This window comes from Solanum dulcamara, chromosome 6, assembly GCF_947179165.1.
Source record: "Solanum dulcamara chromosome 6, daSolDulc1.2, whole genome shotgun sequence".
Taxonomy (NCBI): Eukaryota; Viridiplantae; Streptophyta; class Magnoliopsida; order Solanales; family Solanaceae; genus Solanum; species Solanum dulcamara.
In genome coordinates, this window is record NC_077242.1 from 24,977,465 (window position 1) to 24,996,513 (window position 19,049).

General features: G+C 35.7%; 1 protein-coding gene across 4 annotated transcripts; it reads left to right on the top strand.

Annotated features, from left to right (window-relative positions):
- Positions 1-3,697: 3,697 nt before the first annotated feature.
- LOC129893233 (uncharacterized) lies at positions 3,698-18,742 on the top strand. Of its 4 annotated transcripts, none has more exons than XM_055968733.1 (19): positions 3,698-3,903; positions 4,810-5,111; positions 5,409-5,597; positions 5,692-5,775; positions 6,287-6,346; positions 7,327-7,371; positions 8,024-8,223; positions 11,316-11,774; positions 11,951-12,089; positions 12,198-12,395; positions 12,581-12,670; positions 13,580-13,642; positions 13,994-14,068; positions 14,156-14,206; positions 14,728-14,805; positions 14,999-15,133; positions 16,914-17,021; positions 17,905-17,970; positions 18,363-18,742. In XM_055968733.1, the coding sequence occupies exons 2-19, from the start codon at positions 4,818-4,820 to the stop codon at positions 18,429-18,431; spliced, it is 2,403 nt and encodes an 800-aa protein (XP_055824708.1). In that variant the 5' UTR covers positions 3,698-3,903; positions 4,810-4,817; the 3' UTR covers positions 18,432-18,742. The 4 variants fall into 4 exon arrangements, with proteins under 4 accessions (XP_055824708.1, XP_055824710.1, XP_055824709.1 ...); XM_055968735.1 differs by having other exon boundaries at positions 3,699-3,903; positions 11,963-12,089; XM_055968734.1 differs by lacking the exon at positions 3,698-3,903 and adding an exon at positions 4,263-4,281.
- Positions 18,743-19,049: the final 307 nt, after the last annotated feature.

Below are 19,049 nucleotides of genomic sequence, written 5' to 3' on the forward strand. Positions count from 1 at the left end.
TTTACTTTTATGTATAGTCTTGATTAGTGACACACAGATACATGGTAGAATTGATGGAGATAACATGATTAGACCTGAAAACATATGTTTTTATAGACGACTTTTAGTATAATATAATCAAGATAACGTGGATGTGTGTATCTTGCATGTAATCATAAATACGAATAAAATTTCGAATGAATAAAATGAATGAGTTGATTGGATAGTGTGACTGTTGATTGATTGTAAATCTTGTAATGATTTTGATATATAGTTACATATATGCATATATTTTATTCATTCGGAATTTTATTCATATTTATCATCACATGCAAGACACACACATCCACGTTATCCTGATTACATTATACTAAAGGCCGTCTACAAAAACATATGTTTGCAGGTCTAATCATTTTGTCTTCATCAAGTCTACGATGTATCTGTGTGTCACTAGTTAAGACTATACATAAAAGTAAATAATAACTTACCTTGATCAAAGATATTGAAGCAAGCAAGCTACTCCACAGGTATCTTTTCTTTTCCTTCACACTCAAATCGTTCAATATCTAATAAACAAACAATTTTAAGAATAACTAATTATTTATTCTTTAAACAAATACTTTGGAAATTTAAATCTACTATTTCTATTCTTATTCACGGTCTACAATATTATCCAAGAATAATGTAATTATTAATTAATTTTACAATACTCATATTATCTCAATTAATGGAGTTTCTACTCCAATTATCCCTTATTTTGAGATTTTTATGCTAAAGGTTCAATCTTTATTAAACTCAAGATTTTCAATAATCAAAATTCATGTTTTAGAACGACAATTTCATACTAGAAATCGTTAGTTTACAAACTAGAAGTAATTCTAGATGATATAACACTTGCCCATACATTTTCCCCAAAATTTTATAAACCTAGTTTTTTTTTTTTTTTTTTTTTTTTTTTGGGAACAGACCCTACACGAGGCTCCCACCTCTCGTGCACAGTCAAGGGTTGAGCATCACCCCCAAGCCTTAACATAAAAATAAAACAGAAAAATACAAAGAGGGGGACATAAAACCTTACCTCCGATCCTATGTTGGTACATAAGTCGGCTAACCTACTAAGGTCGGCTAACTCATCCCCGATACAAAAAGGGCTAACTATAACTAGAAAGCAGTAAACCTATGAGAGGACTCCTCCCGATACAAATCGACTAAGAAAGCATAAATGAGGGAGACTCTCCCCTTCCATGAGAATACAAAAAAGTAACCTACACTAGTCCTATTCAATTATGCTACGACTCAGGCATAGCTACATTGAGAAGAACAAGTATACGAACCTTCTATCTCGCATGGGTTGGGGAAATTCTTTTCATCTTTGCCCTTTTTAGTCATATCGTACCAAGTAGGTCCAAGGAGTTATGCAGCAACAACAATAGCAGCTTAAGGGGGGGTGAAATGATAGGAAATAAATGGAGCCATAGCAGCCAGCTTTCTTGGGGTTGTAGTTAAGGAAGCTGAGGGACAGAGTATGTGTAACATGCATTTTGTATGTGGTGCAGCCCTGACTTGACCAGCTGGTTGGGTGGTTCCAGTGTTGTCGACTGATCAGGGATGTACTTGCACATCCACAATTAAACCAAGAAAGATTTCCAAGGGTGAATCCCTGGCTTAAATGTATGTCTGAAGGTGCCTTGCACTTTGGAAGGGTCCATTGTTGCTGTTTGATATGCCTGCACATCAACAAGTAAGCAAGCCAAGAGTTCCAGGTGGAGGTTGTATACTCAGCATTGTGTCTGTTGGTACTCCATCTTCTTGTCTTCTCATCAATGAAAACAGTCAAGGAGTTCCAAAATACTTGGATGAAAGTAGGCTGCTGCAGGTGTTGAAGGTATACAACATGTATGCATGGAGAGTTGGTGGCTAATCCATAATTCCACTATTAACTAAAGTTCTAATAATTTTTAAGGTGTTAGTGGATTAATAGACGAAGAAGTTGATGAAACAATTTTATCTCAACAAAGAATTTCATTCTAGTCTTGAAAAAATCGCCCTTCTAAGACTCTAGAACAAAATTTTGGAGTTTATGACTTAAGAACTAAAGCAACAACTCTCTTAGAAATAACCAAACAACTTGAGAACTAAAGCAATAGTTTTCTTACAAAACATCTCTTCATTGACAATTGACTCACAAAACACTCCTCATAATGATTGCTAAGAATAAATCTCAATTTGCAAAAATAGTGTAAGAGACAATAAAATCAATGTGGTGCTTTATATGAGAAACGTGATAGTCAAAATTCTCGTCTTAAAGCTCCAAATTTCATATGAATCTCAATTTTGTGAAAATAGTGTAAGAGACAATAGAATCCATGTGGTGCTTTATATAAGACATGTGATAGTCAAAATTCTCATCCTACAACTCCAAATTTTATAATAATTTAATTAAAGGAATTCACTCCTAACTAAAATTAATTTTTTTATTTGTTTCGACCTCCAAACATTTTGGCCAAAAAGCTCTTCGTATATATGCATGTGTAACAATATTTTAATGTTACAACACATTTTCTTTATCCACACCTTCATTCCATTAACTCATTTTCTTAAAAAATCCTTCATGGACTTGAAAACTGCTTCGTAACTATTAAACAACAATCGCCTCTATTCGTCTACTAAGAACCTGGTTCTCCCAATGCATGCATAATATTGTGTAACTGCCTCTCGTCGTCTGCTAAGAACTCGATTCTTTCGATGTTTGTATGATATTTTGCACTCTGATAAACGACATAATTCATTTTTTAAGTAACATGCTAAGAACGATTGTTAAGCATCAATATATAAATTCAACTCAACTCAATACTCATATATTTAAATAAAGTTTGATTGTTCATCTTTATATGTTTTAAACAACATCCAATAATCTCTTCCCCCAACACATAAAGGTGTCCATGCGTCAAACAACAATTTCATATAGATTATTTACATAAATTTGTACTATATTCCTTGATGTATAATTTAGTTAAAATATGATTTTATAAAATTATATATCACATAACTCGGCATATACATATGACACAAATACTAAAGGCTATTTATTTCAAAACTCAAACATAACTTATGGACCTAATAAAAGAAATAATTTCAAACACATATTCAACTGGGTCAGTAGTAATTTTTTTTAGCTTGTAATAAACATTTATTTTTTTGTAAATTAAAACATATGTCCATTTTGAGATAAAAAAATAAAATCTCATCCTCCCCCCTCCCCCGCGCTCAAACCCCAAACGCCAAACCCACAATTTACTGCAAACCTTTAAAAATAAACTAATTATATACACTTGAGTTGAAGATATAAAGTGAAAACAACTTAAAAGATAAGATTCTTGTACACAATTAGATATTCCCCAAAGTCAAATAATTCTACGCTGCCACCAACCCCCCAAAAAGAAAAAAAGAAATTATTAATGTGTCGAAAAAGACGAAGTCTACAAAATACAAACAGTGCCTAAACAGAAAACGACGGTCCTCATGTCGTTGTATCATTTCGTCATACACGAGGGTGCACTTTTTTTGTTTCCCCTTAATCCTGACACTATTTTTTTTTCCCAATAAAGTATAATCTTAGTATTTTCCTCAGAAAATCTTTAATAAATTAAAAAATAAACTAAAGAAATGCTATTTAGTACTGTAATAATTAATCTTAATTAAACATATACATGCTTCTTCTTCGCACCTTTTTCTCTTTGGGGGTTTCTTCCTTTTCACAGAATCTGAACATCAAGAATTATAATAGTCTCTCTTTTGGGTCATGGCCGCTTGATTGAACTCTTTGTCATCTCTATTTTCTATTTCCCTTATCTGATAGAAACCCAAAAACATTTCATTCCACTCTTTCTCTTGACTTTTCCCAATTTTACGATAAAGTTAAAGGTAAGACTTTTTTCTTTAATTTTTATTTATTTTTCATTTTCTTGAGATAATTTCATGTGGGTATCTCTTGATTATGATCTATGTGATGTTTAACGTCTTGGGTCCTTTTCTGGTATTTCTTTTTTCATGGTTTGATTTGGATTGTTAAAGGATTTGGTTGCGTTTATGAGGCTTCATATGTTGAAATTTACTGGCTATTGGTGAAAAGTCGTGATCTTTTGCACCTTAACTAAGAATTTATTAGTTCACAGAAGTGGCCAACTTTATGTGACTTTTTTCAGCTTGGATATACTTATAATTGTTGTACGGATTTCATACTTGATTGACCAGAAGTAGAACTGGAGCTCGACGCGCATAGTGAAAGAGCACTGGACTAAAGTAATTTGTGATTAGTCCTGATGGAAACTTTTATGATCTATATTATGATATAGATGTTTTTTTCTTAAAGGAATATACTTTCTGACTGCTGGGTTGCTACAAAGTATTTGCAAGTTTTATGTTAACATTTCGTAAATGATTTGCCATTGTTTTAATGATACACAGCTGTATCTTGATTAGAAGGAACAATAAAGGATATCATACTACTCATTTCTTTTTAAGTGCTTGCTTATTCAGTGGATTTTTAGCATGGACTTGGGAATTCTTTTAAAAAGTGAACAAATCTTCTCATTACTTATCAAAATGAAAAAAAGAAAAAAGCTGTTGTTCTCCTTATTAGGATGCAGATGTTGGTGAAACTTGAAAGGCGTACTGTAGTAAGGACTAACTTACACTGGTTGGGTTGTTATTTTAGTTGGTTTTCGGTGTAGTGTGCATTAACACGTAATCTGCACCAAAATGCAACTATTCTTTAGCTTTTATTATTGAAATCACATCCTCTGAGTTTATTTTTGCTTTTCTTTGTAGAAGAGAAGATGGAGAAAATTGAAGAGTCAGGTAGTCCAGGTTGGGGTGCATCCTTTTTTCAAACAACAGAAGATGTTGCTAGAGCTGTTGTGGCTGCTGCAGCTGCCGTTAGGTCTCCACGACCTTCTGTGGTATATTCATCAAAAGATGATAGTGGTAGTCAGCTTCAGAAATTTCAGCGTCAAGTAACTAGATTAATGAAAGGCTTATCCAGTCCTCCTGAAATTAAAAGTGGAGCCTACAACCCGGAAATACTAACTAGCCAAAAGCGTCAGTGGGCTAGGTTTCAGTTGCAATCCCTGGTATGCTATATGCCTAACCCTGGAGCTTTCTGCTGTATACTAAAATGCAGGAAATTAATTATCCATTTAAAGTTCCTCTCAAGATCTATTTCTGATTTTAATAACAGTTGTTTCAAATACTACTTCATTCCTATGTCTTTTCCAAATTAATTACTAATTCCAGCTTGAAGCTTTGATGATGGTGAATGACAGACATTAAACTCCTGAATTTGATGGTTAAATGCAGTTTTCAATTTATACTTATAATGGAATAGTTCTTTTAGTTTTGTTAGATGATTATACTATGTAAGCTTGTAGGATCATAGAGTTTGGAAAGAGCAATCAAGGCTTTTTGAGAGCATGGTGGTTGTTGGACTCCATCCTAACTGTGATATTCAAGCACTTCAAAGGCTTTATTTTTCAAGAAAGCTAGATGGTCCAGGGAGATTTAGAAGCGCACTTGGTGGTCAAAGTCAATCACGCGTGGAACCTAACCTTGAGCCTCAGGTGTTGATTTTTTTTGTAGGGTTTAATTTGCATGGAGTTAGAAATTGTATAATTTTCATGGACTATAAGATGTTGTTACTTCTTTGGGTTTCAGGTCTTGTTTGTTTACCCTCCAGAGAAATCACTGCCACTGAAATACAAGGATCTTCTCTCATTCTGCTTTCCAGCCGGAGTAGAGGTTGGGTTATCCCTATTAGCCTCCTTTTCCCTTTCATTTGACATGTATATCTGATAGTGTTGTGGAGTTTTTAGGCACTTTTCTATGTAATGTTGAGATATCGGAGAGATACATTTTGAAATATTTCAAGCTTCAAATGTGATTGCACTAGGTGAACTTCTGTAAAGAGTTAGATGTAGAAAGCAAAAAACTTTTGATTTGAAGCATACAAAATATTATTGGTGATGGATCATGCATCTTGCAATTCACATTTACCTGTTATTACCTTAGGTAAGAAAAAGAAGCATAAACAAAAGGACTAGTTGATTTAAGATAGAATCAACTAAGTGAGGCATTCTCCTTTCTGTATCAAGGGAAAACAAAGTACAATTAATTATAGCTTGAACTTGGAATGTATTTTAAGACAGGTTAAACAAATACTGTCTCTCCTATTGCATCTCTACCTTCTTTATTCAGTCATACATGCAGTGGATCTTTTCTGATGGGTCAAAAATGGTGCATCTGGCTACAGGTTCATGCTGTTGAGAGAACTCCATCAATGAGTGAGTTAAACGAGATACTTCTGGGTCAGGTAGTGATGCTTCCTTTCTATAATGACCTCCGAATTGATAATTGCAATCAAATTCCCGTAAGAAAAGCCGAACTGTAGAGAACCTTACTTCCAAGAAGAAGCTGATTAAAATATACTCTCAAAACAAAAAGTAGTGGCTGAATATGTTATTTGACAATTATATATATATATATATATATATATATATATATATATATGCTTTTACTGAGCCGAGGGTCTCCAGGAAACAGCCGTCCTACCTTGGTAGGAGTAAGGTCTGCGTACATTCTACCCTCCCCAGACCCCATGTTGTGGGATTTCACTGGGTTGTTGTTGTTGTTGTTGTATATATATATATATATATATATAGGAACAACTGAAGGCTTTATGCAGGTGCAAGGATATTTTTCCAGAAATTCTTTTAATCATATATGTGTCTTTGCAGTGGTTATTCTGAGCTAGAAGAAGCTGTATCTTCTAGGTTCCATTAATTGGCCATATTTCTGTGGGTTCTGTTCTTGGATCAGATTTAGGCTTCTTCTAGACACAAGGATGTGAAAATTAATCAAGGCATACTTTATTATCTGCTATTTGGCGTATTTTCAACTATTAGTAACTTCATCTATGATACCCTGGACGAATTCCCTTTTTTCTTTGCCTATGATATCAATTAACTTTCCCGCCTCCCAAAAATAATCCTTTGTTGAACATATAACTCCTCCAATGATTTCCTGATCTAGAGTAGTGTATTGCCTTTTAAAAAGTTTAAAAAGTTTTCTTTCCAGACCAAGAGAATAACATAATGACATTAAAAGAAATTACTTTTCCGTCCCATTGTTTATTCTCCATTAGAAAGATAATTATATATTTGTAAGTCTTTTGTCATCAATCTGATAATTATCAACCTACTTCAGTGTTTTGATATGTAAATTTGATTTTGTGGTGTAACACAATGTCTACTGTATTCAGATATACGTGTTAATGTGCTGCTACTTTTCCAGGAACACCTTAAACAAAATGATCTATCCTTTGTGTTCCGGCTTCAGGTATCCTGTCTGACATTCTAATTGGTTTTCTTTTGTTATTGAGCATAACATTAATTTGCACATGGAACTGTTGTAGATTTCATTTTCTATCTACAACAACGCTATTAAATTATACAACCTTTTGATTGTTTCAGTTTTAGTGGGTGTTTGGATTGACTTATTTTAAGTGACTTCTGACTTTTAAGTTCTTTTTTAGTTTTGGAAGTGTTTGGCAAATACAAAAAGTGCCTTTAAGCACTTTAGACTTAAAAGGTACAAAAAAAAAGCCAAAAGTCCAAAATAGGTAACACCCCCTTAGTAGTCTCTTTTTATTGTTAAATAGGTTCATGTAATCTGTAGGTATATGCAATGAGAATATGCAGCTAAAAAGTGCCTTACACTATCAGGTGTAGCCTATATATTTATCACCAACATTAAGTAACTCTTTTTTTGATCAATAACATCAAGTAACTTATACTAAAAGGAAACAACAGTAAGAATTAGCTGTCAACTTTTATGTCTACTCTGTGCATAGATGTGCCAGCTTTGGTTTTATAAACAGTCTTTTTCTGCCCCTTTTCTCATCCTAATGTAAAAAGATAGGAGCAATTAGATAAAGGAATTGGTGCTGACCAGTTGGAGTATGTATTTTAACTTAAGTTTCTTGATATAGGTTGCTGATAATTCAACTCTATACGGTTGCTGTGTTTTAGTTGAGGAAGTGGTTCAGAAGCCCTCTGGATTGCTTTCCATGATTTCAGATGGACAACATACCAGCTTGGGTATTAGCCGCCAAATTTTAACAACACGCCGCTGTTATTGCATTCTTTCCAGACTTCCATTTTTTGATCTTCACTTTGGTGTATTACAAAGGTTTGTTTCTCTTCTGGTTGAATTTTCTATATTGTCCAGATCTTTTTGTTGTTAAAACTTGATGGGCCTAATTTAGGGAATCTTGTTGAACAATAGTTCTGTAGTGTTCAATTACCTGGATGCTATATTGTGTGGTTACATTGAGAGACCTATTTTATTGATAGTATTTATCTGAAGAAAGTGCCGATCCCCACTCCTCCCTTGCAATATAGGCAAGATCAATATTTCTGTCAACAATGGGATAGCTACTGAATTTGTTGATACCTTGCAAGGTTTCTCTTGCGCATATGATGGACTTCCTATCAGCTTTCTAAAAGAAATGATGAACTTCATATCCTTTTCATTTCTAGTGAATTTTATTAGAGGTTGCCAGCATGTACAATGATGATCAACATTTCAGATAAACAACGAGCCTAGAGAGAGTAAGCTGACCTTGAAGCAGAATGAAATGTTGGCTAATTTTCTTTATCTTTCTCAAAAAAAATGTTGGCTAATTTTTCAGCTGAAATTCATCTGGGAATTAGGCTTTGTTGTATCAAACATTTCAGTAACTATCTTAAATAGTTCAATAGCATGTTGTTTGGCTACTTAGATACGTCTTGTAGAAATATAGGATAAGACTGCGTACAATAGATCCTTGTGGTTCAGCTCTGCCTGGACCCCACGCATAGTGCGAGCTTTGTGAACCGGGCTGTCCTTTTTACTAAGATACTAAAAGGAATTAAAAGCATAATAAAATTAGTAGATTTCAGCTCTTTGGCCATTGTTTTGAGAACTTAATAAAAGAGAACTCTTGAGAAAGTCTATTAAGGAAGTATGCTTAGGTGCTTGTACATTAACATTTGCTTGTAATAATGATCATGAGCAAGAAGAAGCACTGTACCAGATCCAGTGCTTGCTATTACTAGTCTATACTCTATATATGTTCAGAATAGGCAAATGTATGGTTTAACTTTGGAAGATTCTTTTTTTGATGAGAAAGTTAACTGGTATTATAAACAAAGAAGTACACCAATAGTGAACTCCTGTAGTAATTACATCAAAAGTATAGAGGGAATGTCAAAAAGAATCTGAACACCTATCTCCCTCATAAACTATCTAAAAATAGGGTGATGTCCCCCGGATCCTTAGGTACAGTATGGATATACCAAAAGTAAAAGGTCACTAAACAATTAATTTTAATGCTTTGGAATGGGATGCTTTTGTTCTCGTAACATCTCTGATTTCTCTCTCTCCATATTGTCCACCAGATGCAGGTAGGAACAATCTTCCATCTCTCCTTGTGTCCTGACTGATTTCTATTTCTATTCCAGCATGCTAGAACTTTTGCAGTATTCCTAGGCATGGTCCATATAAACCCCTCAGGTTAATGAAAAATTTTCATAGTTTCTCAGTCACTCTACAGTGCAAAACAAGATGGTTTATTGTCTCTGCCTCAGATTAAAAAAAAAAGCATCTGGAGCGTAACTGTCTTCCCCTTTTCATTAAGTTGTCCTGAGTCAAAACAACTTGTCTTGCAACAAGCCATGTGAAACAGACCACCTTATGTGGTATCTTCCCTTTCCAGATCATCTTCCAAGGCCACAACTCCTTGGTTTTGGTTGAAATGTCTAGTAGTTTGTAGGTTGATTTCACTTTGAACTTGCCATCTTTATCCAGCTTCCAGGTCAATTTGTCTTCCTCATAGGTGATGTTCTTGGCTTTTTCCAAGGTGTTGTAGAGTTGAGTCATTCTCTCCACTTCCCAGTCATTGAAGAACCTTCTGAAGGTCAGGTTTCACCCTTGTTCAGTTCTGACTTCTAGAATTGTAGCCATTTTCTGCTGATTGAGAATGTAAATGTCTGGGAATTGTTGTCTCAGAGGTGTTTGTCCAACCCACATATCATTCCAGAACAAGGCTTTCCTCCCATTTCCCACATTGATAGCAAAATTACTCCACATTCTTGGCCACTGATTCTAATAGTTCTCCGTAACCCACACCATAAGAAATATTAACCTCCTAGTAGTCCAAGATCCTTCCTTTCCATAAAAGCAATGATGATTTCCTTCCACAAGCCATGATCATCTGTTGCTAGTCTCCAAAGCCATTTTAACAGGAGGCTCTTATTGTGGGCTTTTAAATTCTTAATTCCTAAACCTCCCTCTTTTTTGTTGGTTATGACAGCATCCCACGTAGCCAAGTGAAATTTCTTTTCCCCTTCTCCATTACCTTGCCAGAGAAAATTCCTTCTCATAGCATCCAACTTTTCAATGATCTTCCCAAGCATAGGAAAAAGGGACATCATATAGGTTTGCATATCCTTAAGAACACTGTTGATCAGTGTGACTCTACCACCCAAGGATAAGCATTGACTCCTCCAATTAACCAATTTCTTTTCACATTTTTCCACCATAGAGTTCCAGATGCTCAAGGATTTACTCTTTGCTCCCAAAGGCATGCCAAGATAGGTGGTGGGAAGCTCTTCTATCTTGCCACCTAGAATGTTTGCCAGTGTGGTACTTCATTCACAGGGTAAATAAAACTCTTTCCCCAATTTATATGAAGTCCAGATATTGACCCTTAGGTGTTTCAGTTGTTCACTCTCTGCATCACAGAACACTAATGTGTCATTAGCATATTGTAAATGGGATATAGACACTCCCGGTGAATCCCCCTCACTCACTTTAAAGCCCCTAATTCTGTTGTTAATTTGAGCAGTCTTCAACATATCACTTAGACCTCCCATAGCTAGGATGAATATAAAAGGAGAAAGGGGGTCTCCTTGTCTCAATCCTCTCTCACGGGAAAAGAAGCCAGATGTTGCCAAACCCCATCCTCCCGAGTGTGCTCCACAAATATTCCCAGTTCAAATGATCATAAGCTTTCTCTATGTCTAGCTTACGAAGAATTCCTGGATCTTTGGATCTGTTTCTCACATTTATACATTCATTGGCCACCAGAATGGCATCCATAATTTGCCTACCCTTTATAAAGGCCATTTGTTGGTCATCAACTAACTTTGGAAGATGCTTCACTAGTTACTGTTGTTATTTCTCTGTTGCTAGTGCCTACTGCCTACTGAGACACTCTTTGTTATTTCTCCTTTTTCTAGCATTTTTACTGAAGAAAGGTTGGAACGGTTAACAAAGCAAGTTGGTGATCTTGATTTTGATTCACTTGTGATTGATGATAAGGAAGAAAATTTGGAAGAAAATCCTCCCAGCATATTGGATGAAACATCTGAGTACGTCCTGAATGGCACTGTAGAAAGCCCCCAACCAAGAACTGCTGATTCTGTAATTAGTGGAACCGTGAGTGACAAATCTCAGCTGGAGTATAAAGTTGCAGAAGGGGACGTACTCCCAAAGAAGGATGGAAGTGATAACAAGGCATGTATGGTTGATAATGATATAGAATTTGCTAATAAAGAATTTATATTTGAAAGGCAAGTCCCTGAAGCTTTTGATAATTCCACTGATGAAAACAAACAACTGGTAGAAAAGGGTGTACCAAATGCTGTTTTGCCACTTCTAAGATATCATCAGTGCGAAAGTTCTGAATCTTCCTCTAGGTATTATTACTTCCTATTTGACTTTTAGTACATTTTTTTTTCTTTCCGATATGTCTCATAAATTTGTGACCCTTTTGCTCTGCGCTATATCTGTTGTGTCCAAAATATCGAGAGAGCATCTTACTAGAAGTTGGTGTTTTTTATCGGCAAATCCTACCTCTATGAAGTGCTTTTAGTTTTGGATACAGCTTCCAGGGCTCTCCTAGTGAAGATAGACATTTTAGAAGTGATTTTGATGAAACCGAAACTGAGGAAGCATCGTTTTCTGGTCAAGATGATTCAAGCCAGCATAGTGATATAGTTGAATGGGCAAAGGTTTGAATCTTATTTGGCAAATACCCAGTTAAAATTTTCAAATTATGGCTTGTCATTAGTGGGTTATCCAGGTCTTCTCTGACCGCTTCGTTCTCCTTCACCTTCCAGGCCAATAATCGTGGATCTTTGCAGATACTATGCGAATATTACCAGCTAAAATGTCCTGCAAGGGGCTCAACTATAAAGTTCCATCCCCTGGATCACCTTCATCCTCTAGAATATTATAGACCTGATGAAGCACTTTTACACTTTGCTGGATCGACAATTGACTTAAAATCATGCCGTACAAGTTTGGAATTAGCCGAGGTACATTTTTTTTTTTGGCAATTCCTGGTTTTATTATATTCATCATTGAAGACTGAAGTAGAGGGGGTGGGCTGAGAGATGTCATGTTTTGTGGTTGAGAAATGATTTATCCAACTAGCTACACCTTCCAATAGTTGGTTTCCTATGCATTATCAGCTTATGTTAATTTGGTTTCTGTAATACAGGCTCACAATGCACTCATGGTGGAAGAGGAAGCAACTGCATTGTCAGTTTGGGCTGTTGCATGCTTATGTGGCTCATTGCGGCTTGAGCATGTGCGTGGTGATACTGGCCATCTATACAACCTAAATATAACCATTCAATTGAATGATTGACTTACTAATTTGTCTACTTGACTATAATAAGTAACAAGTGTTCCGAGACTAGTATAAAGCTTTTTGACCTTTGTCAGAAATGATGGCCTCTTTGTCACCAAATTTCTTATAGAGAAGTGCAATGCTAGATCAGTTAATGTCATCCACATTAACTTTTTTCATTGAATAGGGACATTCTGATTTAAAGAGAAAATGTGGGCATTGATTTCATAATTGTAGACAGGAACGTGTATGCTATGCTCCAATCTTTGACTTAATGTAATGGGTTTGAAGTGGAAAACCACTACAGAATTTTGGCTTGCAGAATGAACACGAATTTACCCGAATATTATTGAAATAATGCTAAAAGGGTCAAATAACTAATTTTTATTTTCTTGGACATGATAGTTTTCTTTTTTCTGTCCTTAAAATTAATCATTTGTATTAATATTGACCTATTTCTGAGCTGCTATGGCAGCAAACTTCTTGCGGAGGCCTCCACATTACTGCATGGATTGCTTAAAATGGAAAAAAAGGTTAAGGGAAAACATATTTCTTACCAACAGAATGAGGGATGGGTTTTCTTTTTGGATTTTGGGGAATTTCTCAAGCTGTATAAAGTTTTGATTTACCTAATATTGCCAGCGTATTTCACGCTGAGAACTGGAATAATCAATTCACTCACCCTCCTATATCTAGTTGTATACTTGAGTCTATTTAATCTCTCAGTGTTGTCTATGAACATTCTTGCATGCTCATCATAGTTTTTTTTTAATTGATAGAAACATTTGACTAGTGGTCTAGGCAGTACTGGTTTTAACATGCTCATCAAAACCTTTTGACACTATTGTTCCTACTCACGTTATATAGGTGCTTACACTGTTTGCGGGAGCCTTACTGGAGAAGCAAATTGTAGTGGTTTGTTCAAATTTGGTAAGTATCAGTTTGCGGCAGCTTTTATGCAGTATAGATTCAGTTAGGTTTGGCATCATATGAGTGCTGTTTTGATTTCACATACTGAATTCTCTCTTGATTAGTCTGTTCTGCCTAGACAGGCGAAAGGAATGGTGAAGTTTAAAACCTAACCCTTCAAATCTTTGTTGTGATAGTTTATTGTTGCAAAGATTGATTTCATCTTCCCCATACATGTAACATCTTAGGTGAAAACTTCTTTCTAGATCCACATTCCCTTAGTATTACCATGATTTTTGAAGCTGGTATCTTTGAAAGCCCTAAAAATTTGATGCAGAACCTAATTTTTAGTTACTTAATTGTTAATTGCAGGGAATATTGTCTGCATGCATTCTGTCCATTATCCCTTTGATTCGTCCTTATCAGTGGCAAAGCTTGTTGATGCCGGTAACTTCCAGTTGACAATGAATGTTTTCCTCAGGGAATAGATCTATTGCGTTTCTAATTTATCCGACTTTCTTGACATGTGTCCAGGTTTTGCCTAATGACATGCTGGATTTTCTGGATGCACCTGTTCCCTATATAGTGAGTATATCCATGTCTTAGGATTTCCTTGTCTTCCATAATTGGCTCCCAAAGAAATGTATAAGCAAAGAGGTTTTGTTGGAAGTTGGATGAGGCTATTCTTGAAACGATTGGAGTACTTGAATGAGGGGCTTGTTTCATTTTGACTGAAAGTTGATGGGTTTGTAGATGCTCTAATCGTCAGTGATGAATGTTTTTTCAACTATCTTATATCATGTGCCATGATACCATTTTGCCAGCTTTTTCTTAGATATCTTGCATTATTGGGAAATCATTCAGTATGTTTATCCTGTATTTAGTTGATCTCATCTGTGCAAGAATGTATTGTATCCTGCATATTCTCAAAATATATCTATCTTTTCTTGGATTTGTCTTGCCAATCAATTAATTTTTTTGTCCTGTTTGAGTGCTTTCTATGATAATGTGGTGTACTATTTTCGATAAATTATTCTTATGTCTTTAGGGGCAATTTCTGGTGCATAAACTTATATATATGTATTTTATTTCTTACCTTTGAGTAGGTAGGTGTGAAGAATAAGACCTCTGAGGTTCAGTCAAAGTTAACAAATGCTGTCCTTGTAGATGCAAACAAAAACCAGGTTTGTGAACTGGCCATTTCTATTGCTTGAGCTGAAAGTAACTGTTTGCATACCCTCCAGCAGACTGTTTTCTTAGTTTTTGTTTTCAGAACTTCATTACTGAATACTGCACGGATGTTGTGAATTTTGTTGTTGCTTGTTATTAAGTTTTCTAAGAGGGGTAATTTTTCCTGTGTATTACATTGAAAATCAGGTGAAGTCACCAACTTTACCACAACTTCCGCAGCAAAAGGAGTTATACTCTTGCTTAAGTCCTCACCATGCAAAGCTGGTGGGAGAAAGTTATCTGGCAAGGAAGAGGCCGGCTTATGAGTGCACAGAAATTCAGGTATTGCTGAATGTCTCATTGGTACCCTTCCATTCCTTCATTTGTCCCTCGCCACAGGGGCCACCATGATTTAGTTTTGACTCGTCTAACGTAGCTGACTGTGTCAACTAAAGTGACAGATTACTTGTTTTTCCTGGAAATAGCATGGATGAAGCATTTGGAATTGTACATTTGTTTGATTGTAGTCTGTGAGTTTGTTAACTTCTAGTCTTCTGTACCATCAAGAAGCAAAAGAACAAAGAAGATATAGAAGAACAAATGAATCTCACCAAAAATAAATAAATTGACAAATGAATTTAATTATGCCTGCAGTTGGAATTAGGTAAGTAGGTTAAGTTAATTGTTGTGAGGTCTAGTCTGTCCTTTTTTGGAGCCTCACGAACTAGAACTCAACCTTTGTATGTTGTCCTCTTCTTTTCCTGGTTTGATGACAGTAGTATTTAGGCCAGCTTGCACGGACCTCGACTATTACACCGGATACCTAATAGCTCTTTGCCTACCAAGGCTTAGGCAGATGAGAAGAAATCATGTAGTTTTTTGCTTCCGTGGAACTTGAACCTGAGGCCTCCTTGTTCTCTTCGCTCTTCATTGACCACTAGGCCAGATCCTTGGGTGCAAGTATGTTGTCCTCCTTGTTGGTAGGGATTCTCAATTTTCCTTTCCTTCCGAGTGTTTAATCATTTACTTACTGTTCTAAGCTCTATCCCTTTGCAAATGCTCATATTCCTTCCCTTCTGAATGGATAAGCACTTTTAACCATTTTAACCCTTATCCATTCGGGAGATGCTCATTCTGTCTTTATAGCTTGTTGTTTTTCCTTTTGACCCAGCACCCAAAAACGATTAACCAGGATGGATAGTGTAAATTGGAGGTTCTCTAATGGGGTAAAAAAAGGTACCATACTAAGGGCTAGCTTGGGATTCATTATCTATGTTCTTGTAGAAGGTAGTTTTCGGCATGGGTAGAGGGAGCATGAATCCACTAGCGCACTTGCGCACCATCTTGCTAATTGAATTGTGAATTGGTGAAATGATTAGATTTGTAAAATGTTGAAACGTGGTCCATTTCATTTGTTATTGCGTACCTGAATACTTGTTCTTCTATATGAAGCATTTAAAATGTAAACTGAAGGTATATAGAGTAGCTAGTGGAGTTAATTGAAGATATTTTGCTGGTCCTTTCTTTGTTTCCTTCGGCTCTCCTACAGAGCATTTACTTTGTGGCCTCTTATGTATATATGATCTTTCGGTTGAGTTCACAAAACCGGTGACCTATTTGGGATGGTCGACAACTTTAGGTGGTGTTTGTGCATATTCTTTTTGAAATCTTGCAAATGAAATTTCAAGAATGGGTTTTTAAAGTTTTTTTCAAAAATATTTGTCTGAAAAAGTGGTTTCAGAGTATTTTTCAAAAGAAAAACTTATTTTCCCATTCACAGAACACTCTAACAAATCTTCAAAAAGAATGGGACTATCCAAACACGCCTCTTGTTGCACCTTTTTTTTCAAAATATATTTTCCAAAATTTCTTCATGGCTTTAAATTATTTCAGCTCTTCAGGATATCGTTGTAGTTCTCTTGCAACTCTGGCATCACAGATTGCATAGAGCTGCCTTTGTCATTTTGGTCACTGGCTCTTCTTCCTTTGTGATATTTGTGACATCATTGGAATGCTAATTCACCCAAAAAATACTTGTTCAATGTAATATCTTTATAGTTTGTTGTTTATTCTAGCTATCTAGTCAGTCTTTATTACTGTTTAACTATGCCATTATGTTTAGGTTGAAGCTGCAAAGTCTTTCCTGGCAGTGTTGCGGTCTTACCTGGATTCACTTTGCTCGAACCTTCGTTCACACACAATTACTAATGTCCAATCAAATGATGATAAGGTTTGTAGCTTCTGCTTGGAGCATTTGATTTGGCTAACTAGTTGTGTGAAAAAGCCCCCTCTCTCTCTTTTTTAATGCTCTGGAATGTTTTGAACAAATCAAACAAAAGAAACAAGAGAAATAATAGAATACATTGGCTCAGTAAACCTGGACAGAGTGACTGTACTTGCATCACTTTCGAGATGTATCTGTGACTTAATTATTCAGAATCAGATGTTGTGGTAAAACCTGTTCCAAATGGGGAACTGTTGAAATTTTAGTATGGTGACGTCTGTAACGTCTAGAACTTCTTATGTTGGGAAAATGACAAGTCATATGCAGTAAATCTTGTTTCTGTCTGAAGATCCTATCTTCTGAATTTATCATTCTAAATGTTTCAAATGAACTGTTTCAGAATTATTTTTTGCTCAGTTCCTATATGTGCGAAAGTTCGATTAACATGAATACCAATATTTGAGGAAAACCTCTTCTAAATCTATCTTTGTTTGCATGAAAACTTACACCAGAGTATGTTAACCTGGAGTTACTGTTTTATTAATAGTAACTTAGAAGGTAAAATTTGCATGTGCCAGAGTTGCATAGTTTCAGATTGTTAAAGGTAATTTCTCTGACAACTTCACTCCCTTTCTGCTCCACTTGGTAATGGATATAAGCGTCCGTTTTTATGAAGTTTTGCATTATTGAAATCTGTCTTCATTCAATGTGAGCTCTTATGCTTTGATGTTAGACTAGTTTCAGTTCGTGTTCTTTTTTTCTGTAACAATATCTACAGTTTGACAAACATCAGCTTTTATGAAGAAATCCTTGTGTTTCATTATTACACTGATTGGTAAAGATACTATCTCTTAACTCAGTATTCTTTATTCTGTCTTTTGTTTATTAGGTATCTCTGCTCTTGAAGGAGAGCTTTATTGAGTCTTTCCCTAGTCGAGATCGCCCCTTTATGAAGGTGTGTGTTTATGCTTCCCCACTTTTTTCTGTTGTTATCTAAAGCCATATAACTTCACTATACTGCACCTTGCCAATGTCATTACTGTGCTTTGCAAAATGATCTGTGAGCTGGACCTGTTCATCGCAATGGTTTGCCTGCAAAATTGAATCTGCACTTACAGAAGCTATACAAGCATTTTGTATTGTTATTTATCGCATCAATTGATGTGATGCAAGTCCATTTTCGATTGTACTAAAAATCCTGTCTTGCTGCTTCTTCCATATATATATAAAAAGATTGTATGCGTGTAAATGTTATCGTTCATTTTATGAAGTCACCACTTTGGTTTTCCTCATGAAAACTCGAAGAACATGCTAATTTGTTACTTCTTGTTGCTCTTGATGAAACAGCTTTTCCTGGACACACAGCTCTTCTCTGTACATACAGATTTTGTACTCTCTTTCTTCCAGAAGGAATAGAGCTGCCATGCAACGATTCAGTTCATGATGTAATTGTGGAACGCAAGTTCCTTTATCTGTGGCTTATAGCTTATCGCTCAAAGTCTAATATAAGGGTAAGTTATATGTATCATGTTCATAGATGAAACCACTTGTACTGATTTCTAACTCTTTTTTCCCTTTCCCAAAAACCTTTCTCGATTGTTCGACTCAGGCATGGCAAGTAGCCAATGCAATGGAGAACATAAAGGAATGTAGGATAGGATCATAGACTTTGTACAGCGAGTGAAATTCTAGCAAATGCTAAAATATTTATACTGTTCTGAGTTCCATTTTTCCTTGTATGTTTTGCATGGTGCTGAGTCTTATAGTGAAAACACAGCAGCTAGTTCCGTCTTTTTTTACCACCTAGGTTGTGGTGGGTGGTACGCATTTCTCTATTCTCAATTAGAGATCTCTAGTTCGAGCCTCGAAAATGAGTCACTTTTGGAAAGGAGCATTTCATCACCCTTCAAAGTAGAACTTTCTAGATTAATTGGGCCCCAAAATACAATGTATAATGGGTGGAAACTCCCCCCACCCCCGTTCCTCAACAAAACCAGTTTTTATTTCCAGAAAGATCCGGCTGAACCTCGCCGG